Here is a 27,788-nt window from a genome sequence, read left to right on the forward strand (position 1 = left end):
GATGTGGTTTCAATGATATTTATTATTATTATATTCAACAAGAGCAGGGACACATTTAACCAGCGACAGCGAGCCAAAGATAACACATAGCGATTAACTAGCAACAGGGAACGAGTATTTTCAGTTAGTACTAGGAAGTAGGAAGCTATGCAGATGATTTTGTCGTCATCTTCTTCTTCTCTACCTATCCCTTCGTTTCCTTGTAAGTTGCTATTCTCTCCCTCTCTTCGTGTTTACGTTACATGTTTATAGAATTTTTTTTTTCATTTTCTGGGTAATTTTCGAGTTCGTGTTTGCTTGTGAGTTTGTCTCTGCACTGAAATTGGAATATGGGATTAAAAGCATTCGTTAGAGTATGGATTTTGGAAATTTTTACACAATACCCGAGCATTTCTTATGGGTTCAGTTTATTTGTCTAATTATTTTTCTGGGTATATGAAAAAACCTTCATTCGGATGATTTTTTGTAAATTACAATGTGAACGAAGGTGCTCCTGCTTCATTCGTATGATTTATCTATCCTCTTCTCTTTCCTTCCTTGTTAAATAAATGTGTTTCTTCTCAAATTTTCTTGCAGGTAAATGCTTTTCGACATTTCACGCTTTACGAACTTTCTTTCCTCAAAAGAAGCATACAGTGCGTTGCAGCTCAAGTCACAACTTGAAAGATAATGGGTTAGGACTTTGATCCCGGCTCCTCATTTTATCTATAACTTTGTGGGTTTCTTACTGTTATTTATCATCTAATGTTTTGCCAAGTTTAGATTCCATTGCAAGGTAAAATTGAAGCGGAGGGTTGTCCCTTTCCTTTTGTTCTCATCTGGCTTGTTCCCAACTTTATCTGCTTCTGGAAAGACGAAGAGTAAGAACCCGTATGATGAAAAACGCTTGTTAGAACAAAACAAACGGATGCAGAAAGAAAATAGTGCGCCAGAAGGTTTTCCAAATTTTATTAGAGAAGGTCAGTTTCATGCAATCTCAGATTTTTCCATCTTCTGGAAACTATAGCATAACATCTTTAGAAATTGCCAGTTTTCTTTGAATAATCAGTCTGGTGCAAAATCTTCAAATTGCAATGATATTACAGTAGCAGTATCTCTGTGTCTCTTTGAGAGTTTTGTCACAAATAGTTAGAGATTGGAGGAATCAGCAGTGATGTTTGTGGGTCTGTATCAGGTTTTGAAGTTAAGGTAGTAACATCAGAGAATTACATAAAGCGTGACTCGGGGCTTATATACCGGGATTTTGAAGTTGGTAAAGGTGATTGCCCAAAGGATGGTCAGCAGGTTTTTCTTTTATCGTCTTTGGAAGCAATATCTTCTTGTTCTTGTTACGATATTTCAATACGAGCAGTTTAAGAATCATTTTAAGAATTGGCTGCACATATTAAAACTGACTAGTTTAAAATGTTTTGACAATTTTACTCTGAGAAAAATTGGCTGTGATGAACAGAAGTAACAAATTTAAGCCATTAACCATAGAATACTTCTAGCCACTCATGAGCTGCACGACTTACTTGACATTCTTTGCAGGTAATTTTCCACTATATTGGCTATAATGAGTCGGGCAGACGGATTGACAGCACCTACTTACAGGGTTCTCCTGCCAGAATTCGTATGGGCACTAATGCATTAGTTCCAGGTTGAAAGAGATAATCTGTAGAGAATTTAACAATTTACTGTGCATACAGAGATCATAAAAATGCTAGAAATTGCTGAAATAAAAACCCTATGCAGGATTTGAGGAAGGAATTCGAGACATGAGACCAGGAGGAAAAAGGAGGATAATCATTCCTCCAGAACTTGGACCACCAGTCAGTAACTGAAATTGTTCATCTCCTTTCATCTTTGACTTTCAACATTCTTTCTGCCTCCTTTTCTTATATGCTGCCAATTAGTCAAATATATCAAGAATACACATGATCAGCATATGCATTCTGCTAAACTTTGCTCAAATACTGACTCGGAACTTCATCACTAAGTAACTATCTTGTATTATGCAGGTAGGGCCTTCTACATTTTTCAGCGCAAAACAGTTTGAAGTGTTCGATGTGGAGCTGCTAAGCGTTCAGGATTGTCAAAGGAGGACCATTGGCTTTTACTCTGATGTCGTGTGTAATTGATGGGGCTAATTTCTAATATTTCTTGTCTTTGATTTGCCTTCTCACTTCTGGAAATGTATCAGAGCTCCAATGAAAATTCATGTTTGCTAATTAAGCAATAGATTACGGCAAAAGTCCTCTATGTCGTTTCAGTGCCAATATTTTCTTTCTTTTGGGCCTCTTGTTCAATCATGCATCCAATTTAGGTAAAAAGGAAATCGGCGGTTTTGAGGCCACGATCTCATTGAAGATTTTGGGATTTTTATAGCCGCGTCCACCAAAATCGAAAATAGTATGTGCGTTAACGACATTACCAAATATGCTAAGACAGTAAAAAGTCCCTTAAAATCATTATTCACATCCATAATGTTATGAGAAAGCAAATATTGTTAACATAGTGATGCAGCCTAATGATAAGAGAATATTTCCAAATTTTCCTTCATCACATTTAGTTACCTATAATTTTAACAATACCTAGCCAAAAGAAGTATTATTGATACAAGGGGCTGGCCCATTCAGTATGTACAAGAAAAACTACATTGTGCACAAGTTACAGGCTCGAAGAGTCCTATATTTCATTATCATGTTGTTACTGGGCTTCTGCCACAGCTACCCTGTGGTAAACAATCGTATCTGAACTTGGATCTGCATGATACTGGCCATAAAATGCATATAAACCAATTGATATGAAGCTGAGAATAACAAATCTCCACCATGCCTCGTAGTGCAACTGCATGAAAGTCAAGATAATTATCACAAATATCCTTCCCTACTCTAAATTCTTAGATATTTCTCCATCAGTTTTGTACGTAATTGTGACTCTAGGAAGGTGCAGGATGCAAAAGTGGGGTAGAAGAATACCTGAGCAAAAAGGAACAAGTTGAAGAAAATAGAAACAGCCGGCAGAAGGGGAACCCCAGGACACGAAAACCCTGGAGGATCCGAATAACCCTGAGACATAAATAGGAGGAGGTAAAATAATGAAAACATTACATGAAGTGTACAGGGCATTCAAAAATTCAAACAACTGAAGTAATTAACCAGAGAACAATGACCGCTTCTAAACAACTATAAAGGCAGCTCATTATTTACAATGCCCATCAACAAGCCCTTTATAACTTATGACTTCAATGGTTCCACCCACTACCCTAAACTGTTATCATATTGATGAAATTTTTTCTAAATACCAGTATCCACTAGCTATCCATATCTATTATTTGCTGCAAGAGCCCAGAATCCCAAAGCATGAGGTTCAAAAAATTGAAAATAGCTGCATTTAGTGAGTGGAGCCATCACCAACTATTTTGTGTCCATGTTAATGCTTTATGCAACTAATTACAAGAACATCATTTTATATAGAGAGTAAAGGTTTATAACTCACGTGTCGTAAGCAAAGCATGGCAGAAGCGAGTACTGCAATAACAACTGCTACTATCAGAAGAATATATGAAGCATTAATACGGTAAAACAGTCCAGCTCCAAAACCACAACAAGCGATTATAATAAGACAAATGACACCCTGCCGCCAGGCTGAAGTCAATCTTGATGAATCATTTCTCGATGTCCTATCCTTCCAACGAAGTGCTATAACACAAGCTGAAACAACAGAATAGCCAGTCTTAAACCAGCCAATGAAAAAGGTAAGCTCCACATGACAAATATTAGTTTCCTTGGAAATCCTACCACACCATCATGCATCAATATCCTTACCGTCATCATGCATCATGAATGAAACTGAAAGCAAGAAAGTAGGGTCAAGCCTAATGGCATAAAAGTAGGCAATAATTTCAGAATTTACACTAAATATATCAAAGGCAAGAACTGACTATGACCTACCAATGTGCCAACTGAAAGAATGTGTGAGAGCACACGCACGTTAAATAGCCCTGCCAAAATACCAGCAACAATGCCAACCCAAACCTGGGAATGAACAGGAGTGTGCCGTTTTGGGTGCACTTTAGCAAATATAGAAGGCAGTAGGCCATCCCTTCCAAGCCCAAGATATAACCGTGACTGTTCATAGAAACATCCAAGTCATTTACTTTTGCAAAGGTTACATGGTAAGGACATCTCAATAATGAACTCCGAGAATCCACTCACCTGAACATAAAGACCAACAAGGAGGGTTGTTGTAAGTCCAGCCACAGCACCAAAGCTGATTAACACTGAAACATATTTCAAACCCCTGGACGCAAAAGCATCAGACAGAGGAGCATCTTCATCAAGGAATTTGTAAGGTACCATCCCGGTGAGAACTAAAGAGACACCGACGTATAATGCAGCACATATAAGAAGGCTTCCCAAGATGCCTATCGGCAAATCCCGCTGAAATGTCAAAATTAGGAGGTAAAAAGGATGAAATGGAAGCTATTTAGAATGAATTCGCACAATCAATTGAAGAAAACATAACAAAAGATATTCACAACTGGACATCATTTTGGATTATATAATACACACCTGAGGCTTCTTAGATTCTTCAGCTGAATTAGCAACTGCATCAAACCCTACATACGCAAAGAATACTACAGTAGCTCCAGTCAATATTTCTTTGAAACCATTTGGAGCAAATGGGGACCAATTGGAAACATCAACCTCAAAAGCACCAGCAAAGATTACAACAATGACAATGATAACCTGCAGTAGAATTGGAGTCTAAATATTATTGCTGATTTAACCACGCCAGGAACTTGAGTCTTCTGTTTATGCAATTTTTACTGAAAAATTTGCATTAAAAAAAAAGGACTGGTAACTGTATCGTGAAGAAATGAAAGCAAGTAACCTTTAACAAAATAAGAGTGGAAAAGAAAAGAATGGTGAGATGGTGGATCACCTTTACAACGGTCATGCACGAGTTCAAAACAGAAGATTCACCGACACCCCAACATAAAACTATAGTCAGAAGTGCAAGGAGAATTGGAGCTAATATATTGATGGATAGAGTTCCTCCCAAGAACTCTTCACCACCATGTCCAATCCAGCTTGGTATGTTTTCTTTGAAAAAGGGAAAGAGCTCCAAAATTGAAACTACATAGCTAGCTAAGCTTCGTGCTATGCTCGCTGCACCAATATGGTAGTCCAACATAAGTTGTGCAAAAACAAGAAAAGCTGTAAGTTCATTGAATGCTGTATACGCATACAAGTATGCTCCCCCAACAACGGCAGGAAAACGAGATGCCAGCTCAGCATAACAGAGTGCATTTAACACAGAAGCTGCTCCAGCAAGTAAGAAACTAATTGTAACTCCTGCAGTACCAAAAGCAAATAATCAATAAGCAAGTTGAGCAGAACAACCATATGCATACATGAAAAATTAGTACAATGCTACACATTAAGTCATAAAAATTCATAACTACAATTGCATTCACTCAATAGTTTCCACCACTACTTGGACACCTGGCAACTGGCAATTAATGATAGGTGCCATGTCAGTCGACACAATCTTTGTGCCATGTAATATTATTTTAAATTTTAATGTACGAGGAATTATTGCTCTGATAATACTCGATAAGGAATTGAATTCAATTATTGAAAGGGAAAAGTGAACCAAGTAAATTCGTGAAAGTCAACGGATTGAGCAAGCAAATAACGGACCTGGACCGGCGTCGCGAGCCACGGTACCGGTGACAACGAATATTCCGGCGCCAACAGACGCGCCGACGCCGATGAGCACCAGTTCGAAGAGTCCGAGCCGCCGTAAAAGTCCTTCGCCATCATTTGTACGGACGGACGGAGCAGTTAGGGTTTTGGCTCGGAGAGCTGAAGACCAGAAATGAGAGAAACACGTGGGTGGTGGACCTGACGCAGATGGTGATGATGACGATGACGAATTATTGTTGCTTTTTTCGATCTGAACGTTTTCACCTCCCATGATTGATAAATTTTATTAATTGTCGGAGATGAACAACGTCGACGTGTCATCGTTAACTTTAGCAGCTACTTGTATTTATAGGTCCGAATTCTTTCTTCATCCAGTTCGCCAAAGTGCAGTTCGTTAGGCTGCTATTTCCTCACGTGCTCCATTACAATAGTTATTGTATTTAATGGGCCGGGCTTAGATTTTACAAACTGGGTTGCCGGGATGGGAATCCACGATTAGAGTTCTTTCCAGTTTGAAGAGCAATGCTTTTCACACCCCTTTAATGTTCTTGTAACATGCCATTTTTGTAATCGTAATTTTATTGTTACTGAAAATTACATAAAAGGATTAATATAAATTTAATTAAACTAAAAATATCTTGATAAGTCATAAAACTCTTAACTGTTTCTTAATCTTAATATATGATAAATTAATTTTGTTGATAAAATTAAAATAATTTTTAAATTAATTTTGAAATGATTAAGAAATAAATTGCCTGATAATATATATATATATATATATATATATATATATATAATTAACTTATTTTAAATGATAGTGAAGATTGATTAAAATTCTATTGTAATTTTATGTTTTTTTGTTATTTAATTAAGGAAAGAGATATAAAGAATTAGAAGTGGAGTTCCTAACAGTTTTTAAATGATGTTAGAAGCTCCACTCCAGTTAAAAATGTCAACAATGTAATTTTAAAAAAAATTGTAATTTCCAACGTTAATTTGATACACTTGAAATTATTAATTAAGATATCTTTTCAATTCATGTAATTAAATATGACAATATCAACCTATTAAAAATAAATAATTATGTATATTTTTTTTTATCGTATTAATATCACTTGTGATTGCTTAAGTTTGAGACGACTTAATCATCCACTTTAATATTTTATTGAATAAAAATGGTGATAATCGCCCATACATTTGCAAGCACGAAATTTCAAATCCGAAGTCTATATACATGGAATTATTGGTAGTCAAAGCATGGTTAAAGTTAAAATTTGCAGAAAATACACAACCGATAAAAAAATATAAATATCTCAATTCTTTGGATGGGAGTACAACTGCTACCAAACTTTTCATCATCGGGCACAAATCTTTCGCTATACAAGTTTTAAGTTTACGTATGATTTTATGACCGAAAGTGCGATACGTGACATCAAATTTATAAAATGTGATGGATAATTCGTGAACTATTATGAAAAAAGTTGTGACCGGTACAACATATAATCTTTTGTTACACTTTATAAGCTTATGAATAACTAAAGAACTATAACGAAAAATTATTTTAGACTTTGTTATTTATATAACAAGAGAGAGAGAGAGAGAGAGAGAGGGAAAAAAAAAAAACTTTATGGCTGTGTAACATATAAGTATTACAAGATAGATTAATCTTTGTTTGGATCGCAAGAAATCTAATATCACAATTAATGGGAAATGATGCAGGGAAATTGGAAATTCAAATTAAAAAAAATTATCATTTAAATTTATGTAATAGAACACTAATACAATTTTTTTTCTTTTTATAATATGAATATTAACACATAAATTATGTAGTTTCACACAATTCATCTCTAACCTCCGGCAAATAAATGTTGTAATTCTCTTAATCCGTATTTTTCTTTATATATTCCCATCCCCACACACACAATACAAGTACCAAACGTCCAAACCCAAACACAATCCCTTCTCTTGTGTCTTACAATTCTGCCCAGAGAGAGTTCGAAGACAAAAGTTCACCAGGGTTTGGCTTTTGTTCTCTCTCATTAGTACGCCTGAATCCTTTTTTTAACTCGTCTCCTTTGATTTTTTATTTTTTTTTTTCAATCTGTGTTTCTTCAGTATTTATTTCTTCAATACAATTGAATTTTCTTGAATGCAATCTCATAAAAGGCACACAAGATTTTAGATTCAAAGGGTTTATCTATAAACCCACAAAGATTGAGCTTTCGGGTTTGATAAAACCATTGAAAGTTTGATAATCTCGCTACATCCAATTGTACAATTTATTGGGTCTTCACTATAAGTAGTCTTTGGAATTTGCGATATATCAAAATTTTCTTTTTCTGTTGATGTGTATTGAATTCTGTAGCTTGTTTGAGGATTAGGGTTTTTGGGTTATTTAGTTTAGTTTATGGGTCATTGTGTTTTCTAAAGTTGTTTGTAGGATTTGGGTTATTAAGGTTGAATGGTCATTGGTATTTGTTATTCGGATTTGATTGAGATATGAGTCGTAGAGTGAGGCGTAAAGTGGCAAGGAGAGGGAAGGAGAAAGTTGTTTTGCCAAGTTACCCCGAAGTTGAGGATGAGGTTATAGGTTCTGAGAAGAATGAAGTTGTCGATTGGACTAGTTTGCCTGATGATACGGTGATTCAGTTGATGTCATGTCTGAATTACAGAGACCGGGCAAGCTTGTCATCAACATGTAGGACATGGAGAGCTTTAGGTGCTTCTCCATGTTTGTGGAGTTCCTTGGATCTTCGTGCACATAAATGTGATATTGCCATGGCAGCTTCACTTGCTTCTAGATGTATGAATCTTCAGAAGCTTAGATTTAGAGGTGCAGAGTCTGCGGATTCAATAATACACCTTCAAGCTAGGAATTTGCGAGAATTAAGTGGCGATTACTGTCGTAAAATAACAGATGCAACTCTATCTGTGATTGTGGCTCGTCATGAGGCGCTCGAAAGCCTCCAACTTGGTCCTGACTTTTGTGAAAGAATCACCAGTGATGCTGTAAAAGCAATAGCTCTTTGCTGTCCCAAATTGAAGAAACTTCGGTTATCTGGGATTAGGGATATTTGTGGTGATGCTATCAATGCTTTGGCCAAGCTTTGTCCAAATTTAACAGACATTGGGTTTTTGGACTGCCTGAATGTTGATGAGGTGGCATTGGGAAATGTACTTTCAGTTCGTTTTCTTTCGGTGGCAGGGACTTCAAATATGAAGTGGGGTGTGGTATCACAGGTTTGGCATAAGCTTCCCAAATTAGTTGGGTTGGATGTTTCAAGAACTGATGTTGGACCGATTACCATTTCCAGATTGTTAACTTCATCCAAGAGCTTGAAGGTTTTGTGTGCCTTGAATTGTCCAGTTCTTGAAGAGGAAAACAACATTAGTGCAGTTAAAAGTAAAGGCAAATTGTTACTTGCCCTTTTTACTGATATTTTTAAAGCTTTAGCTTCTCTATTTGCCGAAACTACAAAGAACGAGAAGAATGTGTTTTTGGATTGGAGGAATTCAAAAAATAAAGATAAAAATTTAAATGAGATTATGACTTGGCTTGAATGGATTTTGTCCCATATACTCCTACGCACTGCTGAGAGCAATCCCCAGGGTTTGGATGATTTCTGGCTCAAGCAAGGTGCAGGACTGTTGCTGAGTTTGATGCAGAGCACACAAGAAGATGTTCAAGAAAGGGCAGCTACAGGACTCGCAACCTTTGTCGTCATTAATGATGAAAATGCTAGCATAGATTGTGGAAGGGCTGAAGCAGTTATGAAAGATGGTGGCATACGCCTTCTTCTGGACCTTGCAAAATCTTGGCGGGAAGGGCTTCAGTCAGAGGCTGCAAAGGTAAATTCTTTTATGGTAATATTATTATGATCACATCCCATCTATTCTGTCACTGAATTGTGCCAACTAATTTTCATCCAGTTGTCTTCTATAATTATTCTCATTTTCTTAAACTGTGCAGGCTATAGCAAATTTGTCTGTTAATGCCAAAGTTGCAAAAGCTGTTGCTGAAGAAGGAGGAATCAATATCCTTGCTGTCCTGGCTAGGTCCATGAACAGGCTGGTAGCTGAAGAGGCTGCTGGAGGTCTTTGGAATCTATCTGTTGGAGAAGAGCATAAGGTTAAGTACATTTCTTTTCATCGTTTATCATCACATGGTATATGAGTAAAATTTGTAGTAGTAATGACTTTGAAACTTCTATCAGGGTGCCATTGCTGATGCTGGTGGTGTAAAAGCTCTAGTTGATCTTATATTTAAATGGTCCTCTGGTGGTGATGGTGTTCTGGTATGTTCTTAACCTGCGCTGCCGTCTGCCCACATGAATGCTTCATTGATCATGAGCTGCTGCTGTGTGATATCTTATGCTGTTTGTTGTTTCCCATTTTGTTCTTTCAGGAGCGTGCAGCTGGTGCTTTAGCAAATTTGGCAGCTGATGATAAGTGTAGTATGGAAGTTGCATTGGCAGGCGGCGTACATGCTCTAGTGATGCTTGCTCGCAGCTGCAAGTTTGAGGGAGTGCAAGAGCAGGTGGTGCTATTTTGGTGTTTTATTCATTCTAGCCAAATTTTTGTCCATTAAACTTTCTGGTGTAGTTCTGTTATTTTTCGTCATATCATGTCGTGTAGCCAAGCTAGACTATTTTTCTGTGTTTCTGAATTTGGGTGTTTTTGCTCATATTTGTTGTCTCTTCTGATATACTCTAGGCTGCTCGCGCCTTGGCTAATTTGGCTGCTCATGGAGATAGCAATAGCAACAATTCTGCTGTTGGACAAGAGGCAGGTGCCCTTGAAGCCCTTGTTCAACTTACTCGCTCGCCCCATGAGGGTGTCAGGTAGTTTATTTCGATTCCAGAAGTCATTATACTTGTTATTTCAATGCCTGGGTACATCTTTTATTGACTGCATCTTCTAAAATTCTTTGCCTCTTTGTTTGACTTGTCTATAATAGAATGCTTGCATTTAATTTTTGCGCCTTTCAGTTTTGTTGGACATTGATTTGATAGATAAAAGTGTTCTTAATTAACACTAAGAGGTTAAGGTAAGAATCCCCATATTTCTAAAAAACAATCGTGGGAATATTAGAAATATGAAGAAAGCTTAGCTAATGTATTTATTAAGGAATGTGCAGTTAATATGTGGGACTGCAATGACAGGTTAGATATTTGTTATGTGAAAGGATGAAATTTATCGGCATTACTGTGGAAGAATGTAATTTAGGGTTCACTTTTCGGATTGGGGGGTGGATTGTTAGTCACATAAAATGTCGCTGCCCTCAATCCAGCCCTTTAGAAAAACTTCCAAGTTGGTGGTATTATTGTCAGTGGCAATGAAACATCAAAAAAACTACTTTTGACAACTCTTTTTATTTTCTGTCTATAGCTTCATTAATAACTTTATGACCCTCAACTTTTGTCTTTGCAAGCAAGATTATGCTTTTTTTTTTAAATGGGTTTTATCTGCTTTCTTGCATGTAATCATCGACACAGGCAGGAGGCTGCTGGTGCATTGTGGAATCTATCATTTGATGACAGGAACCGGGAAGCAATTGCTGCAGCTGGTGGCGTTGAGGCATTGGTATGGTGTTTCTTTTGGAGCTGTTGATAATTGTTCTTTGTCATCTTAGACTGTCTTTGGCACTACGTGATACACTAAGAAGTGGTTCATGGAAAGCACATAACAAAATGTGTATTTAAATTTTAAAGGAAAGAAATTGTTGAATAACCAAGCAGCACTGTTGCTGAGAGGCTAATTGGTACGGAAACTCATAAAATCTCTTCACTGGAAATTATTGTTATCTTATGACCTAGCATTTATAAATTCATAAACCCGCTATGGAAATACCACTGTTGAAATCCACATGGGAGTATGAGTGCATATTTGCTAGATCACTTTTTGTTTTGAAGTTGATCGTATCAAATATGGAGTTGATTGGCTTTTACGAAACTATCAAAATGCAGTATTACAGTGGTGGTGGGTATTGCCTCTTGTGAGAGAACATATTGGTGCTGACTGTATAGTATGTATGTTATTTTTGTTCCTTACTTTGTTGTTAAAACACATTATGCGTGTTTTAACCGTAAGTAGCTGAGTGTTATCTATCATGCTATTGACAACTGTTCTTGATTCTTTCTAGTTTCTTGTGGATAGTTGATTGCATGTCAAAATTCTACTTTTACATGATAAAATTTGTTGTAACACATTGATGAGTTGCCTTCCTGCATGTTGACTTCTAATTGTTGGAAGTTCGTCCTTTCTTCGTGGCTTTAACATATCTCTTTTAGTGATGCTTATATCATCCGGATTATGAAATATGTTTTACTTGTCCATGGTAGAAAGTTTTCACTTAATGTAATGTTGAAGCTCTGTTGTTTTTGTAGGTTGTCCTTGCACAATCCTGTTCAAATGCCTCTCCAGGTCTGCAAGAGAGGGCTGCCGGTGCTCTTTGGGGATTGTCGGTGTCTGAAGCTAACTGGTAATTCCATAAGTTACACACATCACACGTGTGCTATGATGTATATGTGTATAATATCTAACTCATTTTCTCTTGTTTACAACTTGATTTTTGAACAAGCTTCTGATGCGGTTAAAGTATGTCATATGGTATTGTTTGTGAAATACTATCTATAAGAGGATCCACAAAACTTGTTCATGCTTAAGATGCCAACTACCCTGTGCCCAACCCCATAGGTTCTCCGTGCTCTGCCTTTCACAGATTATTTCTATTTGAACCATATATCTCCATTTATATGTTTGTTGATGTATGAAAACAGATTTCGCACTTACCACATAGAATAAAATAAGAGGAACATTTGCAAAAGCTTTTCTGGGGGATTGCTTGGTTAGTAAAATTTGTGTGTTGAGCCTTTGGATGATCGAGATGATTTTCAAAATACCCTACTTTAATCTAGGCAAGGTTGCTATCTTCAGTCAGTCAACTGTGATATGTAAGCCCATAATAACATCAGAAAATGTGGTCTGGCAGCAACACCGGACCGAACACTCTGTGCTTGGAAGATATGAAATCATTTATGAACTTTGTCAGCTGTAATCAGTATTTCATTCTTCAGTTCACTCCTCCCAATTATGCATTCTCAGACCCTGGTATAATAGTTCTACATTATGCTGAATGATGTAGTTGCTTTTTAATCCTGGTAAAATGGGAAATTTGCCCCACATTTTATGCTTACTTATTAATGCTTTATTTTCTCATTGGTGTTCGTCAGCATTGCCATTGGACGTGAAGGAGGTGTTGCACCTTTGATTGCCCTGGCCCGCTCCGAGGCTGAAGTAAGTATTTTACTGTACTCAAAATATTCTGGACAAGTAATTCAAGTATTTTATATTCCTTGGTGATAAATGACATTCTTATTTCTCGATCTCATCTTTCATTGCATGGTAAGCACAACTCAATTTGTTATACCTTTTACTAATTGGCATGTCATAATTGCTATTCAGTCACCACAACTACCAAACTAACAATGTAAAATACTCGGTGCTTGGAGTTTTCCTATACCTGGTATCATATGTGAGATTGAATGGTTATCACTTTGCATCTATTACACACTCTGTGGTCTGATTGATTGTTCTTGCTCGTTCTTGTTAGTTCAACTTATATTTTAGGTTTGTATCTAATCTTTCACAAGGAAATTTCAACAGGTGCATTTTTCACCATACTGCTTGTATTCATCTTTTCTGCTCTATATTTCTTTTCTTCACTTCTCCAATTTGTCGAAGTAGAGACTGATTTTGTGATGTTGTATTGGATTTGCGCGCCCCCCCCCCCCCCCAACCAAAAAAAAAAAGGATGTCCATGAAACCGCTGCTGGAGCTCTTTGGAATCTTGCTTTTAACCCTGGTAATGCTCTCCGTATAGTGGAGGAAGGGGGAGTTCCTGCCCTTGTTCATTTGTGCTCTTCATCAGGTTCAAAGATGGCGAGATTTATGGCTGCCTTGGCATTGGCATACATGTTCGATGGCAGGTACTTTGTGTAACTTCAACCTATTGAGTAGTTACCTTGTTTTTGCGCAAAATGTTAAATTGTTCTAAATACCTTATATTATTTTATTTATTTCAGTACACATTATGTTTGCAGTACATACAAGATGGGTTTCTATAGCTTTCATGCTGTGGACAGGTTGTTTGCTTTGTGAGGAAACATACATGCTTACTACTTTTATTTTCATGATGTCCTACAGAATGGATGAATTTGCGTTGATAGGAACTTCAACTGAAAGCACTTCAAAGTGTGTGAGTTTGGATGGGGCTAGAAGGATGGCTCTGAAGCATATTGAAGCATTTGTTCTTACATTTTCTGATCCACAAGCATTTGCAACTGCTGCTGCATCATCTGCTCCAGCAGCATTGACTCAAGTGACAGAAAGAGCACGTATTCAAGAAGCAGGACATTTGAGATGCAGGTTTACGTTCTCTCTCTAATTTTCTGATCATCTTCATGGCACCAGGTTTATCCAGGAGGCCATATAGTTTGTGAGAAGGAAAAAATGAAGAATACATTTTTCTGACCTTGTGTCGCTCTATGTCCACAGTGGAGCTGAAATTGGAAGATTCATCACCATGCTACGTAATCCTTCTTCTGTACTCAAGTCATGTGCAGCATTTGCTCTTCTCCAGGTAACTATTACATATTCCCTCCTGAGCTTTTATATTTGCCATTGTGCCGTATCTTTCTTCCCAATCTTGAATTAAGGTGTTGTACTTAACTGGGAGGCCATTTATTGAATTTCTCAATTGCAGTTTACGATTCCTGGTGGCCGGCATGCTATGCATCATGCAAGCCTTATGCAGGGTGCTGGAGCAGCACGGGTTCTGCGTGCAGCAGCAGCAGCAGCAGCTGCTCCAATTGAAGCCAAAATATTCGCTAGAATTGTACTTCGCAACCTAGAACATCATCACCATGTAGAACTTTCAATATAATATAAGGATATGTCATGTACACTCATCGTGGTCACCCCTGAAGTCGTGATAAAGGCCATTTATTTGAGCTATGGAGCTAAGTGATATAATAAACTGTAAGAATATTTTGTTCAACCTGTAACTATACAAATGTATATGAACCGAAATAATTTACTGCTTAATCTTTTCTTCTCCTGCCTCCCATTTGTTTCGGTATTTAAGATGATCTTTTTCTCCTTTATGGAAGAAATCCTTTCTTGTTAAAAAGGTACTTGGATTTAGGGGATTGACTTGAGAACTGAATATCTCATTAATTTTTTTTTTTCATTGTATTCTTTGTGACAATCTCTACGATCGTAAATATTATAAGTCGTTTGACTAACATAGACTGGCACTTGGGTTATTTGAGTTTCCGTTATCGTGGAAAATTAATTTGGAAATAGCGCTTTTCTTCGTTAGTACGCTAAACGATTGAAAGTATTTACTTAAAAATACTTATTTTAAAAATTTCTTCATAATTTTTTAATATTGTTTGGTTGTACTTTGAGGAGAGCTTTGAAAATGAAATAAATTATTTTGTCTCAACTAATAGAAATTTTAATTTATAAGTTTTCTAAAGTAGAGGTTGAATTTTTTAAAAAAAATATTAAATTGTATAAAATATTTTTCACTTATTTTATAATGTTATTTCATTCTTTTAATAACAAAAATTTAAAAACTTGAAGCACAAAAATTCTACTAGTAAAAATTCTACTTAAATAAGTTTTGTTTTAAAATTCATACATAATTTTTTAAAACTTATAGAAGTAGAGGTTAATTTTTTTTAAAAAAATTAATTATCTACAATATTCTTCGTTTATTTTATATTTTATTTCATTATTAAAGCCCTAATTTTAAAAATTCCACTATTAATAATTTAGGTGATACTTGTTTTTTCATTTGAAATTTGAATACACATGAATTAACTTGAATTCTAAATAGAGTTGAATGTCTGAATCTGAATAACATTTTTTTTTTCATTTGAAGAGCTAGAAATAAGTATTAAATTATTTTTTAACTTAAAAATCAGTGTTTTTACATCTATGCTCATACAAATTATAAATGTTAAACAAACAATAAATATCTCAAAAATATAAATAAGATAATATATTCATAATACGTTCAATTTTGTTGTTTATGATGATTCATACAAAAAATATTCATAAAAAATAATAAAGATAAATAATGCTAATTTAAAGAAAATAAAAATATAAAAAATAATAGTCTTACCACTATACTATCACAAATTGTAGATGATGGGTAATAGTGATAATTATTAAGTTTTATTCAGGTAAGGATCAAAATTAATTAATTAAATAGAGATATTTTGGAGAATATCTTTTAATGATGTCATTCAAACTTTTTAAATTAAGTGAAAAGTTAAAAAAAAATTAACTTAATACCTTAATGATCTAATGGTTGAAAATTTTCATAGTTAAAAAAATAAATAGATTTAATAACTTAATTGATTGAAATTGTGTCTGTTAAATCAATAGAGAAAACAAACAACTCTTAATCTTTTTATTGATCTCAGCCACTAGGCTAAAGCCTAGTGGTTAGAACTCATTCCTTACAATTATGAGGTCATGAGTTCGAGTCCCCACAATGCATTGTGGGGGTTTAATTTTCTTTCTCAATTTGAGTGAAAACAGTCTTCTCTCTTTCGAAATGTAAGTAGAGTAGACATCCCTCGAATATTAGAGAGTAAAGGTGGACTTTATAAAAATTGATATAAACTAGTCCCATTAATATTAATTGTAATATCATTTAATATAAGTTGTACTCTTGAGTAATAATCTGCATTGTGGAGGTTTAATTTTCTTTCTCAATTTGAGTGAAGACAGACTTCTCCCTTTCGAAATGTGAGTGGAGTAGCAGTCTTTTCCTTTTCGAAAAGTAAGTGGAGTAGACATCCCTCGAATATTAGAGAGCAAAGGTGGACTTTATAAAAATTAATGTAAACTAGTCCCATTAATATTAATTGTAATATCATTTAATATAAGTTGTACTCTTGAGTAATAATCTATATTGTGGGGGTTTAATTTTCTTTCTCAATTTGAGTGAAGACAGTCTTCTCCCTTTCGAAATGTGAGTAGAATAGACGTCCCTCGAAATGTGAGTGGAGTAGCAGTCTTCTCCTTTTCGAAAAGTAAGTGGAGTAGACATCCCTCGAATATTAGAGTAAAGGTGGATTTTATAAAAATTGATGTAAACTAATCCCATTAATATTAATTGTAATATCATTTAATATAAGTTGTACTCTTCAACAATAATCTACATTGTGGTGGGGGTTTAATTTTCTTTCTCAATTTGAGTAAAGACAGTCTTCTCTTTTTTGAAATGTGAGTGGAGTAGACGTCCCTCGAAATGTGAGTGGAGTAGCAGTCTTCCCCTTTTCGAAAAATAAGTGGAGTAGACATCCCTCAAATATTAGAAAGTAAATGTGGATTTTATAAAAATTGATGTAAACTAGTCACATTAATATTAATTGTAATATCATTTAATATAAGTTGTACTCTTGAGTAATAATCTCATGTAAAAAAAAAAAAAATTGGGTCTACTGTTCTTGCATTCGGGGTTTTTACTATTTAAATGACAGTAATATCAGGGTGTTGTTTTAATTAATAACAACGACATTCGGATCCCTGTAGTTCTTGCGTTTTGCAAGTAAGCACGTAGTAGTCCGTCCGTTTGTGTCAAGTAGATGCCTGAGCCGGTGAGCCCTGAGCCCCTGACTTGACACCCTGCATGAATGATCCAATCGACTGTTTTATGGTGGAACATCACAGTGCTCCCAGAATCGTGTTGAACTTTTTACCGTCACAATGTTAATTTTTTTTTTCGAAAAAAGGGGAACAATCACACTGAGGGCCTTTTTTTAAATTGTAATTTTAAAGAAATTAAAAATTAATTTAAGTGGTTGATAATTTTTTTTAAATTTAATTCTATAATAAATTTTAAAAAATAAGAAAAAATAAATTTTTAAAATTTAAGTTTGGACATCAAATTTATACTTGAATATAATTCTGCCTATACCCTTACAAATATTATAAAAATTTAAAATTATCCTTATTAATTAAGAAATAAAATAATTAAATTTAAAAAAATCATTAAATAACATAATAAAAAATTAAAATTAATAATATTAAAATATTTATTTTAGTTATCGATTACTATATGTACACAATAAAAAAATATTTTGTATACACATTTTTAAATATGTAAATAAATTTTATTTAACATTATGTTCATTTTAATTATTTATATTCTTACAATAATTTATCAGTAAAATTTACCAAATACATAAAATTATTTTTAAAACACACTTTTAAAAATAAAATTTATCAAATATTTAACTAATTTTCTTTACTGCTAATTTTTTTTTAACACAACTAACATAAATTATTTTAAAAAATACAATGTTACCAAACTGACCCTTAAGGTTTAGGGACCTATTTGATAGACATGGACAACCTATTTCTTGATTTCTGAAAACTTAAAAAGAATAGGGATCCTAGTATTATTACCCAAATATTTATCAACCTCTTACACACACACACACACACACACACACACAACCACACGCGCACACACACTGAGATAAAAATATAGAGTAATTACTAATATTGCAATAATATGGTCTTGCAGTTTCAAATGATCAGTAAATTACACCGCAATTGGTATCCTCCCATAGTGGACAATTGGAATCTGGTCATAATCTCCATTGTTTAGACATAAATTTCACTTATCAGAATATCAGTTATCCCGATCAACAACATCAATAGAAAATCATCAGGCCAAATGTTACCTTCAATAAAAACTCGAGAAACAGAAAAAATAGTGGAATGTGTCAAGAATAACATATGAACTTGCAAGTGTTTGTTAATTTGTCCCTTTTTGCTTTCTACTGATTCACGTGGGAAAGAGGACGCTTACTTTTAGTACACAACTGATAGCAAAGGTTGATCCTCACTGAACCTGCCCATATTCATTAAGAAATTCCACATGGATGAAACCCATTTATGAGATGAAGATTTTGTTGTCATCAGCTGCATTGCCGTCAATGATTGGTCCTTCAAGTACGGAACTATGTACTTTTTCATGTCGCTTCGAGATATTTCAAGATGACTTCCAGTAACATTAATGAATTTAACTTTTCCAGCTTCATCCAAGGTTTTCAAACCAATCCAGTCTTCTGTGTACAATTGGGTCTGCATGAACAGATATATGTGGCACAAAAATTAATCAACGTCAAAGAAAAAAGCTGGGCGAGAAAGAAAAACAACTTGAAATGTTTTCTAGGTTTTGATCCAAGTTGCCTATCTTTTTCACCATTCCGTTTGGATCTATGCTTTTTTTAAGGCACTCAATGTGCTACATTGCATTCAGTTCATAAAAGGTAAAAGCATGAAAACTCTATAAGGGCAAAGGTTTGTCTTAGAAGACTAGAAATTGAGTTAGAAGTAAGCCCTTCGTTGTTGCATGATAAGATGAGGAAAAATGTGAAAATACTCATCATCAGCATCTGCAAAATGAAATTAACAATTTTGCTCAAATCCAGAGAGTTCAAATTAAAAAGTAGGCAAAACTACCTGTTGTGCAGGTAAAAGAGGATCAAACGACCCATCTGGATAATACCCAAACCACGAGGTTTCCTTAGGTACCAAAACTGAGTCTTGCTCAAACTGAATCACAATAGGCGAAAAAAGAATCAACAAACTTTCAAGTATAACTGTTAACTACATCATATCTAAAGAGCCAGGGAATGTTAAGGAAACAAGGAGAGGTCTTCAACTCACCATAATAAGCACCAAATTCTCCAAGCTAGCAAAACGTTCCTTATAAGTTGAATTTCTTTCATTAACAATTTCATTGTTAAGTTTTGGGAGAAACTTACAGCCTTTAAGATATTCGGGAATGTCCTGGGGAAAGCAAAGGGGGAGGGGGGAGGGAATAGAGGAAATCAAGCTCCTAGTTCCAAAGTATTAATTGAAGCAAAATATACAGGAAGTCGAAAAACAATGCACATACGGAGCTAATACAAGTGAACAGTATAATAATTGGTGGACAGAAATAAAATAAAAAAAGATTTGCAGGAGAAAAAGGATAGCGAATTTCTATTAAGTCCAACCAATGCATGGTACTTACAGTTGGTATTTTGTAATAACCACTGGGAGCCAGGTGATCCTGCAAATTCATCAAAGGTAAGCAATACAAATTCCATCATTTGCCAATGTCACAAAAGCCTCAAAACGGAAATGATTTTACCACAGCAACTGCTACTGGTATAATAAAAATGATTTGCCTTTCTTCTAGATTCGTCATCTATCGTTTTCTTCTCAATAATTATACCGATAACGAAAAAAATGCAAGCTTGAGTGCTCAAATAAAGTTTCTTACCTGTAAAAAGTCACTGTAGATCTCTAACTTAACCAAAGCATCCAGAAGAATGCATATCGGGAGAAACTGCAAAATTTGAGCATATCAAATCAGATCAGAATAATAGATGACAGCAATAGAAAATGTAGGTGGGTTTCAAAATCTATAATTAAAAACATGATTTCTTGAGTTGTATATCTTGAGCCACAACTAATTCGGTTAAATTAAGAATGAAGTGATCTAGTTCAACAATAGGTAGAAGGAGCACTTACTCCACATAATGGAATTGCAGCTATACCAGCATGAGGGCCTGCCAGCGATATCAAGTTCTTTACCTGTTCCATGTATTGACAAAAAGGGTTATAACATCATATGTTTACAAAAAGCCCTTGCCCTTCATACATGGAGTACCAAGATGAACCTTCTCAAAGGCCTTGAAGACAATTCTTTTACAGCATACAGTAATTAAAATATCGAGAAATGGTCAGGTGCCTTCAGAGATGTATAAATACCTAAAAGAAATGGTGGGTTCATATTGAAGAGGAGTCAAAGAGTACCTCTGCATCAGAAAGACTGTTTAAAGATGAATAAAGCAAGGTGCAATAGGATAATGTTAGTGAAATTAGTTCTTACAGGAGGTCCTCCTTCACAAAATTCGATAATCCCTCGACCAATCATATTACCCTGTCAAACAAAAAGATTGTTTAAACTGTTAACCAAAATAAAATGGAAAAACCGTCTATTAGAGTTATAGGCCTGAACAGTGGCAACGGACTAACAAAAGCACATAATTGAGTATATTTGATATCAAAATCAAATGCAATTCTAATACAAGATGAATGGAAGTCACAAATTTAACATAAAGGATATTCCATCCTCTGAGAAGCCAATTCTAAAGAGGCTTATCGGTAAAACTACTAAAAGGTTTAAGATGGATTAAATATTAAAACTGCTATTCTGGGATAGATAGTTAATCCTTTACACAATGATTTTGAGGAGAGTATGCTCTTAGTCCAAACATTTTATAACTTCAGTAAGTTAATTACCTGAGAAAGTCCAATGATGTTGTAACCATCACTAAGTTGGCTCATATTCTTGACCTGCAAATGCAGATGGAAATTTGACGGGAAGCAAGTTAAACTTCATAATGCAGAAATTTGGCATGTAAGCATGTTACCAAATAGCTTTATGACCTTCTCACAAGCAATTGCAGTCTGCAGGAACAGTAAGAATATTCGTTAGCATATCCCGTTCATTAAGAAACATTGTAGATGGAATGTTATCTATCCAAGTGTCACCTGTTGGAAAAGGGGCATAGTCCAGGAGTCCCAAGCTCCATCTCCAATTTCTCTAGGATGAAACAAGGACAACAAAAAAAATTTATAGTAAGTTTTCCTTGATAAACTAGCCAGAACATGATCAAAAGTAATTAAAAAGGCAATAAACAAATATCTTGCACGCTGAACATTATTTGAGAACATTAAGTGCTGAGTTCCGCTTAATAAGTAAGTGAATAGTACACAATAACTAGTAAACCATTTTAAGAATATATCGAGTAAACTATAACTATTACATGCCGTTACCCAGAAGTTAAGACAAGATTCGATGCTTTGATTCGATAGATTAATAAAAGTAAAACACGAAAAGTGAAAGGTGAAGCAGGCATACATGCAATATCCTTGAGAACCAGACCAACTGCTCAATAGCTCCGTGAACTGTGTGACTCCTCGGTTAGTGCATTTATCACTGATGCCTGCCAGTGCCACGCACAGAAAAAAGTGTAACAAAGAAAGAGCAAAATTTTAGAAGAAGCCAAAAAAAAAAAAAAAAAGGAAAAGAAAAAGAAAAGTCACATTTAAACCTTTCTAAATAAACAAAACCAACCATGTGATGTGAGAAGAAAGAAATCAGTGGAGAAGAGCAACATCAAACGAAAATTAAAGATAAGTAGAGAAAGGTACCATGCAAAACGATGAAAGGAAGCGAGTAGGAGAGTGGGATAAGACAAAATGCGAAGATGATGGAGAGTGTTAAAGGAGGAGCCATTGCAGTTGGCTCGTTAATTGTTGTTGTCAATTTGGCTCCTGGGATTTTGGGGGAAACGCAAGAGCAACATGAACTGAATCGAGAGGTTGTGTTGATTTTTTGCACTTGGTTTTGACAGTCTGGAGGACAGCACCCCATGCCAACTGCCATTCTTTAAGCTGACGTGTCTTTCTCGATCGAGACTCGAGAGAGATCGGCTCCTAAAATAAGTCAAAACAGTTGTTGTTCCAGAACAACATTTTGGACAGAACTTTCACGCTACCCTGGGGCCGTGGTGGCACGCGCCATAACTAATGGAAATAATTCATGAAATTAAATTATTATTTTTTATTTTTGAAAACAAAAAAAGTTAGATAATCAATGAAATTTAACTGTCTGATAATAAAATGAAGATATTCTTTTTTATGTTTCAATCATGTATGAAATATGAATAGACAATATGTATCTATTTTGACCTTAGAGAAACAATCAGTGTCCATATTCTACGAATTCATCAAGCTTTTACAAAGGAAAGAAAGAATGAAGTCCAAAGGAAGGATGGATTATGGAATTCGCAGTTTGAAAGATCAGCGCTTATATCAAAACAGTGTAGTTCTGGTTCATTGCATCAATGTCAAAGCCCCTCAGCGTGGCAAATGATTCAACCTTGCCTTTGAGAGTGTGTGAAGCTCCCTCATCCTCGCAATCTCTGCACGCCTTTTAGCTTCTTCAGCCATAAGATTGACGTCCCTATGGCTAGAAGTGCTTCTCTCGCCAAACAATTTTTTGTCCGTAGACTGCAGCTGGAGGCCATGCAATGTTCGCTTCTCAGCTGCCCATGCAGCTTCACGAGCTTCCTTACCAAAGTCCTTTCAGTTGGTGAATGCAGTCTGGTTTTTTTTTTTTTTTTGTTAAAAAAAAAATTACACAATTCACAGCTCATTTGCATTTGTTAGACAATTTAAAGATACAAATCTCTCCATAATTCTGAATGCACTCACTCTTTGGTCGACGACCAGGCCCCAGGCTCTTCCACTGAGAGCAAATCTCACCGGAAATTTGAGAGAATCAAGCAGCATGTCTGTTACAATATTATACAACCAAATGTCAGCTTTCTTTAAGGCAGGAGCATCACTGACCCCGTCCCGTCCCCAGTCATTCCACTGATGTGCTTCCTATCATGTAATCTTCTCACAATCTCATATTTATGCTCTGCAGGTTGAAAATACGGAATCAGAAATTTGATAAAACAGTGAAGTTAAGGAATAGAGGTAATGGGTTTAAACCAATAAACCTACCAGGAAATAGACCAGCAAAACCATCAGCTTTTTCAATGAGTTCATCAATTGGAAGAGCTGAATTTGTCTCATCCTTACTCTCACGAAGCAGAGATGATGATAGGTACATATTTGTGCCCATTCCAAGCTTTCTACCTGTTTCCTTAGCAATTGCAATCTGATCACCTGAAAAGGTTTTCATTTGATAAATTAGGAGATGTATAGATGTGTTAAAACATTTGAACAAGATACAGAAGTAGCTTTGCTGAATCAATCAATGGCTGCCAGCTGTAGTGCAAATATGGGAAAATGACTGAAGTAGAACCCATAATTAGCAGAGCACAGACCTGTGATCATCTTAATTAACATTGACACCAACATCTAGAGCTCTTACTAATAGTTTCAGCACTGTCATGGTGAGGAGGATCAAAGAGAGGAAGAAGTCCAACAAATTCCCAGGGGCCACCAGGATTGTCCTTGGTACCACGCTTCCTACAGAGGTTAATTACCTGCCAAGCAACTGCAAGTGATCTTAGTCCGCATTCGGCAAACTTGTCAATTATTCCATGTACCTTCTTTTCAATTTCTTTATGTGCCAGATGGAGAATCTACAATTTATTTATAAATAGAGCTCAGTAATAGAGGAAGCACTCCTATGAGTTGCTTTGATGATAATAAAATCATATTTGTACCTGCTCTGGTGCACCTTTGCTGACTCTGTGCATTATACCAGCACCATCTACATATGTAATTGCAGCCCTTTTATCAGTGGGATTGAAGAGTAGGAAGTGAACTCGTGCCTTCAAAACAATCATCAAATTAATTCATCAATATATATATAAAAGTTTGGCTGTAAACATTGTATACTAGACACAATTCGTTCAAATATCCATAGAGATCAGTTGCCTAAATATTTATTTCAGTACCTTCTTAGGGCCTGCCAACATTGAAACAATTGCACCATCAATAGCGACTTGGTTCTCTAAAGTTGATGCCCTTGCCGCCATAAGTACTACCATATCCTTGTCAACACCTTTGGCAAAAACCGCAAAAACTCAGAAATAGGAATTCAGCATCTTCTAGACAGCTTGCTTCATTCAATCATAATATTCTCCACTGTAAGTTTGTTTAGTGTCAGTGTTCCCGTTTTATCACTGCACAACACATCCATTCCAGCCATTTCCTCAATGGCAGTCATTCTTTTTGTTATTGCACTCTGAATAAGATGTAGATGCCCATTACTCGAACAAATTACACAATTATGTACCTATAGTTCATGATGAGCAACCATTTGGAGTTCATAAGTTAAGGTTATTTTCAGACATGGCTGCATTTTCACAGACATGCTGAGACAAGCAATGTGAACCAATGGCCATAGTTACACAAAGAACAGTTGGCATTGCTATTGGAATCCCACCAATTAGCAATAACAACTGCTGCAATTTCACCTTGCTTACATGTTGAACCTGAATAAACCCCATCACCGGGATTCTTGGTTACTGGAAGAGACTCTCCTGTAAGAGCTGACCACAAGCAAAATTGAAACTTGTCAATTGAAAAAAAAAATTCTATGTTGTGTACAAATAAAATATTAATTTTGTTTTATTTATGCATGATTGTCTACCCGATCAATTTTCAAAGGATCTCCTTCTACTAGACGTGCATCGGCTGAAACAATCTCCCCTAGTTTGATACTGATTATATCTCCAGGAACCATTTCGGCAGCATCTTCCTCGTTCCATCTTCCATCACGTAAGTAAGACCTGGTAAGAATGATTGGTCAGTTATTATTTAAATGTAGAATGATTTTATTTTCTCCAAATTAACTTTCAAGAAAAGAGACCTTGGCTTTTGGGGCCAACTGAGCCATAAGAGCAGCTGCTGCATTTCCAGCATTGTTTTCTTCTTTGAAACTGGTGGTAGAATTGATTATAATGACGATTCCAATGAAGTCATGATAATCTGGATCTTTTCCCTGCCGAATATTTGAATTATCTTAACTTAATCTCATACTCAAAATGTAATAGCACATTATCAACTAATGATCTTCGGGAGAAATTAACAGCTGAAGAATCACTAATAGACCTACCCCTCCATGTGCAAGAGCAATAGCCATAATGGCTGCAGCTTCCATAACCCATGACAGAGGATTGCACATACAGCCCAAATACTTCAGAATTTTACTTTCCTGTAAAAAGAAAGACGGAATCAACATAATTTATGTGGACAAAAAAAAAAAAAAAAAAAAAAAGCTGAAGCACTAACAAGAAGGTAAAAAAAAAACTTAACATTAAAAGAAGCACGGTACAGTAAACACTTTTCGCCTAACCTTTTTACCCTCAAGTCTGTTGTAGCCAAACAAATTCAACCGCTCTTTGACATCATCAGAGGTTAAGCATTTCAGATTTTCAAAAACCTCTTCTATGGGTATATCTTCATATTAGATCATGCATGCATTCCCATTAATTTCGTCCAAGTTCTATGCAAATTGGGCTACAAGAAATCAATCAACTAGGTTATGACATTTAACATACATTAACCCAACCAAAAAAAAAAAAAAAGAAATATTGTAATACCTATCTTACCCAGAAGTACTTGTTGGTGCAACGACGTGCAGTTAATAGAGTGTATAAAGCTGGCTGAAAGGTCAATCAACATCACAGAATAAGATTTTTAAAAAAAGGAAAAAAAAACATGTACAGGGAGTCACGATGTAACAGGGAAATGAGAGAGTACGTGTGGCAATTGTGAAGCATTTGAATGAGACAAGAAGCAAGAAGACGTTGGTAGTTTCATTTGTACGGGGATTGGCCGGCTAGAGTCAGCAACGGCTCTAGCTTATTAATTAACTGATTTTTGAACGTTTGTTAATTTGCCGTCAAGGACTCAAGGTATGTCTGCCTTCACTTTCCACGCTAACTACCCGCGCAATTAAAACCCCCAACAAAATGGGCAAAATACTCTTCAGCATCAGTTTATGGTCCTATTTGATACAAATGAACGCGTTATGTCCTTATTTGTGAAAGCATTAAAATTCGGGCATTCAAATGTTATTACCCATCTATCACGACAATAGGCCGTACGAGTAGAAACAGACGAGGTGAGAAGTACAAGCGTGATGGAAGCTTTTGACTTGTCCTTTATAATTGAACATGATTGTGATTATTAGAATCTCCGAAACCTACGAGGTCCTTGTCACATTAGATTGAGCGCAGTTTCATCTTCCCTTGAAATTGCACAATGGCAATGAAATCTAAGGGTAATATTCAATGGGATTCAGCCACTGAATTATCTCAGATTGTTCAAGGACCGCAAAAAAGAGGCATGCCACTTGGTAAAACTCCACCTTCATGTCCATCATTTGCAGAAACAGTTAAATTTAACTTGCAGGGAGGAAGATGTATCCAATGCCCATTTCATTAATTTATAAACAAAAATTAAGTAAATTACTTATCACAAGCATATGTGTACTAACGCTTATACATAGGCATTTCACAAGACTTTTAACTAACATCCATACTTTCAATGATTTCAAAATGCATCTGCATATCAGGAGGTTTGTCAGCAAAATAAAATCTCTCACACACCTGCAATTTCCCACCATTCTTCTGGGATTCAGATTCAAGCAGATGAACCAATTTGTCTTTCTCGTTACGAATCCAAACTCGCCAGCTATCACTCCATTGCCTAGGAGTTCCGTGGAGGACAAAGCGGATTCCTGAACCAGAAGTTTGCTCCATAAGGCGTTTAGATATTCTTTGAATAACATTGCTGTCAGTGATATACGCACCAGCTGTGTTTAAACCAACATCTACGTAATGAATCTCATTAATGCTGTTTAACAGGCTTTCTTTGGTTCTAGGTATAATTTGAGGCTCTTCCTGAATTGAGCTCATTGCCCATTCCTCAATGCTGGCTGCATTTACAGGGGATTTATTAGCTTCCAAGTGTCCAAGCTCAGTAACAAGCTGGTTAAGTACTGTTCCACCCTTGCTAAATCCCAGGATGAAAGTTTTGGGCTTATAGAAGCTTGATGCAGAAGTGCCAGTAGAATATGATTCTCTTGGGTTTCTTGAAGTGACGTTCTTGGCCTGCAGATAAGGTATAAAGTAAATAATAACTGCCAATGCCATGAACAATAATTACGAGTCAAGTTCAAGTGTTGAAAGTACTTTAAACATGTTCAGCAGAAATAGTTTTCATTTGGGATCAAGGTGCTGGTGGAATGACAGCAATAACTGTCAATTATAAGTAAACATTTGCTGCTAATGAAATTTTTTTTTTTCATTTCAGTTTTTCTCTCAAAATTGAGCAGAAACACAAACACTTACATACAAACCCTCAGGAAAATATCCACATTGACAATAATTATTATAAATTTCTAACACAAACCAATAATAATGATAATATGATAGCTGCAAAGTCAAAAGTCATTACCCTCATAGAACG

At 35.6% G+C, this 27,788-nt stretch overlaps 5 protein-coding genes and 1 pseudogene across 8 annotated transcripts in view; 2 read left to right on the plus strand and 4 right to left on the minus strand.

Moving 5' to 3' along the window:
- The first annotated feature begins 23 nt into the window (after positions 1 to 23).
- LOC18049846 (peptidyl-prolyl cis-trans isomerase FKBP20-2, chloroplastic) lies at positions 24 to 2,506 on the plus strand. Its single transcript, XM_006445338.2, has 7 exons — positions 24 to 202; positions 577 to 673; positions 763 to 959; positions 1,175 to 1,284; positions 1,531 to 1,639; positions 1,735 to 1,811; positions 2,001 to 2,506. The coding sequence occupies exons 1-7, from the start codon at positions 148 to 150 to the stop codon at positions 2,118 to 2,120; spliced, it is 765 nt and encodes a 254-aa protein (XP_006445401.1). The 5' UTR covers positions 24 to 147; the 3' UTR covers positions 2,121 to 2,506.
- Positions 2,507 to 2,574: 68 nt separating this feature from the next.
- LOC18049847 (cationic amino acid transporter 9, chloroplastic) lies at positions 2,575 to 6,023 on the minus strand. Its single transcript, XM_006445340.2, has 8 exons — positions 5,691 to 6,023; positions 4,930 to 5,342; positions 4,557 to 4,733; positions 4,200 to 4,424; positions 3,936 to 4,112; positions 3,481 to 3,717; positions 2,961 to 3,050; positions 2,575 to 2,829 (listed from the first exon to the last, which is right to left on the minus strand). Exons 1-8 carry the CDS (start codon positions 5,965 to 5,967, stop codon positions 2,689 to 2,691), a joined length of 1,737 nt encoding a protein of 578 aa, XP_006445403.1. The 5' UTR covers positions 5,968 to 6,023; the 3' UTR covers positions 2,575 to 2,688.
- A 1,502-nt stretch (positions 6,024 to 7,525) lies between these two features.
- On the plus strand, positions 7,526 to 14,818 carry LOC18049848 (protein ARABIDILLO 1). Of its 3 annotated transcripts, XM_006445344.2 has the most exons (12): positions 7,527 to 9,545; positions 9,667 to 9,825; positions 9,911 to 9,991; positions 10,102 to 10,233; positions 10,410 to 10,537; positions 11,192 to 11,279; positions 12,083 to 12,177; positions 12,929 to 12,992; positions 13,509 to 13,684; positions 13,902 to 14,123; positions 14,253 to 14,337; positions 14,461 to 14,818. In XM_006445344.2, exons 1-12 carry the CDS (start codon positions 8,196 to 8,198, stop codon positions 14,638 to 14,640), a joined length of 2,760 nt encoding a protein of 919 aa, XP_006445407.1. In that variant the 5' UTR covers positions 7,527 to 8,195; the 3' UTR covers positions 14,641 to 14,818. The 3 variants fall into 3 exon arrangements, with proteins under 3 accessions (XP_024043732.1, XP_024043731.1, XP_006445407.1); XM_024187964.1 differs by lacking the exons at positions 13,902 to 14,123; positions 14,253 to 14,337; positions 14,461 to 14,818 and adding an exon at positions 13,309 to 13,361 and having other exon boundaries at positions 7,526 to 9,545; positions 13,509 to 13,678; XM_024187963.1 differs by lacking the exons at positions 13,509 to 13,684; positions 13,902 to 14,123; positions 14,253 to 14,337; positions 14,461 to 14,818 and adding an exon at positions 13,309 to 13,486 and having other exon boundaries at positions 7,526 to 9,545.
- A 3,634-nt stretch (positions 14,819 to 18,452) lies between these two features.
- On the minus strand, positions 18,453 to 22,263 carry LOC18047935 (palmitoyl-protein thioesterase 1). Of its 2 annotated transcripts, XM_006445346.2 has the most exons (12): positions 21,999 to 22,263; positions 21,706 to 21,790; positions 21,336 to 21,387; positions 21,231 to 21,251; positions 21,084 to 21,137; positions 20,671 to 20,721; positions 20,310 to 20,372; positions 20,059 to 20,124; positions 19,807 to 19,845; positions 19,458 to 19,580; positions 19,251 to 19,343; positions 18,453 to 18,869 (listed from the first exon to the last, which is right to left on the minus strand). In XM_006445346.2, exons 1-12 carry the CDS (start codon positions 22,231 to 22,233, stop codon positions 18,597 to 18,599), a joined length of 1,155 nt encoding a protein of 384 aa, XP_006445409.2. In that variant the 5' UTR covers positions 22,234 to 22,263; the 3' UTR covers positions 18,453 to 18,596. The 2 variants fall into 2 exon arrangements, with proteins under 2 accessions (XP_006445409.2, XP_024045393.1); XM_024189625.1 differs by lacking the exon at positions 21,999 to 22,263 and having other exon boundaries at positions 21,336 to 21,385.
- A 443-nt stretch (positions 22,264 to 22,706) lies between these two features.
- Positions 22,707 to 25,997, minus strand: LOC112100032 (annotated as a pseudogene).
- Positions 25,998 to 26,819: 822 nt separating this feature from the next.
- Positions 26,820 to 27,788, minus strand: part of LOC18047937 (UPF0565 protein C2orf69 homolog) — a 1,660-nt gene continuing 691 nt past the window's right edge. Inside the window, exon 3 of the mRNA XM_006445348.2 lies at positions 26,820 to 27,430. Coding sequence (XP_006445411.2) covers positions 26,843 to 27,430 — 588 coding nt within the window. The 3' untranslated portion in view covers positions 26,820 to 26,842. The remainder of the gene's footprint in view (positions 27,431 to 27,788) is intronic.

The sequence above is a fragment of the Citrus clementina genome, unplaced genomic scaffold, assembly GCF_000493195.1.
Source record: "Citrus clementina cultivar Clemenules unplaced genomic scaffold, Citrus_clementina_v1.0 scaffold_3, whole genome shotgun sequence".
Taxonomy (NCBI): Eukaryota; Viridiplantae; Streptophyta; class Magnoliopsida; order Sapindales; family Rutaceae; genus Citrus; species Citrus x clementina.

Bases quoted from the DNA above. Each gene is read 5' to 3' on its own strand.
- LOC18049846 (XM_006445338.2), top strand. From the start codon at position 148: ATGCAGATGATTTTGTCGTCATCTTCTTCTTCTCTACCTATCCCTTCG. The intron at 674-762 runs GTTAGGACTTTG...TGCCAAGTTTAG, and splicing joins CACAACTTGAAAGATAATGG to ATTCCATTGCAAGGTAAAAT. The intron at 1,640-1,734 runs GTTGAAAGAGAT...AACCCTATGCAG, and splicing joins CACTAATGCATTAGTTCCAG to GATTTGAGGAAGGAATTCGA.
- LOC18049847 (XM_006445340.2), bottom strand. From the start codon at position 5,967: ATGGGAGGTGAAAACGTTCAGATCGAAAAAAGCAACAATAATTCGTCA. The intron at 5,343-5,690 runs GTCCGTTATTTG...TTGGTACTGCAG, and splicing joins GGCTCGCGACGCCGGTCCAG to GAGTTACAATTAGTTTCTTA. The intron at 4,113-4,199 runs GTGAGTGGATTC...TTCTATGAACAG, and splicing joins TTGTTGGTCTTTATGTTCAG to TCACGGTTATATCTTGGGCT.
- LOC18049848 (XM_006445344.2), top strand. From the start codon at position 8,196: ATGAGTCGTAGAGTGAGGCGTAAAGTGGCAAGGAGAGGGAAGGAGAAA. The intron at 11,280-12,082 runs GTATGGTGTTTC...TTGTTTTTGTAG, and splicing joins CTGGTGGCGTTGAGGCATTG to GTTGTCCTTGCACAATCCTG. The intron at 14,338-14,460 runs GTAACTATTACA...TCTCAATTGCAG, and splicing joins CAGCATTTGCTCTTCTCCAG to TTTACGATTCCTGGTGGCCG.
- LOC18047935 (XM_006445346.2), bottom strand. From the start codon at position 22,233: ATGGCAGTTGGCATGGGGTGCTGTCCTCCAGACTGTCAAAACCAAGTG. The intron at 21,138-21,230 runs GTCATAAAGCTA...CTGCATTTGCAG, and splicing joins CTGCAATTGCTTGTGAGAAG to GTCAAGAATATGAGCCAACT. The intron at 20,125-20,309 runs GTAAGTGCTCCT...CAAATTTTGCAG, and splicing joins CTGCAATTCCATTATGTGGA to TTTCTCCCGATATGCATTCT.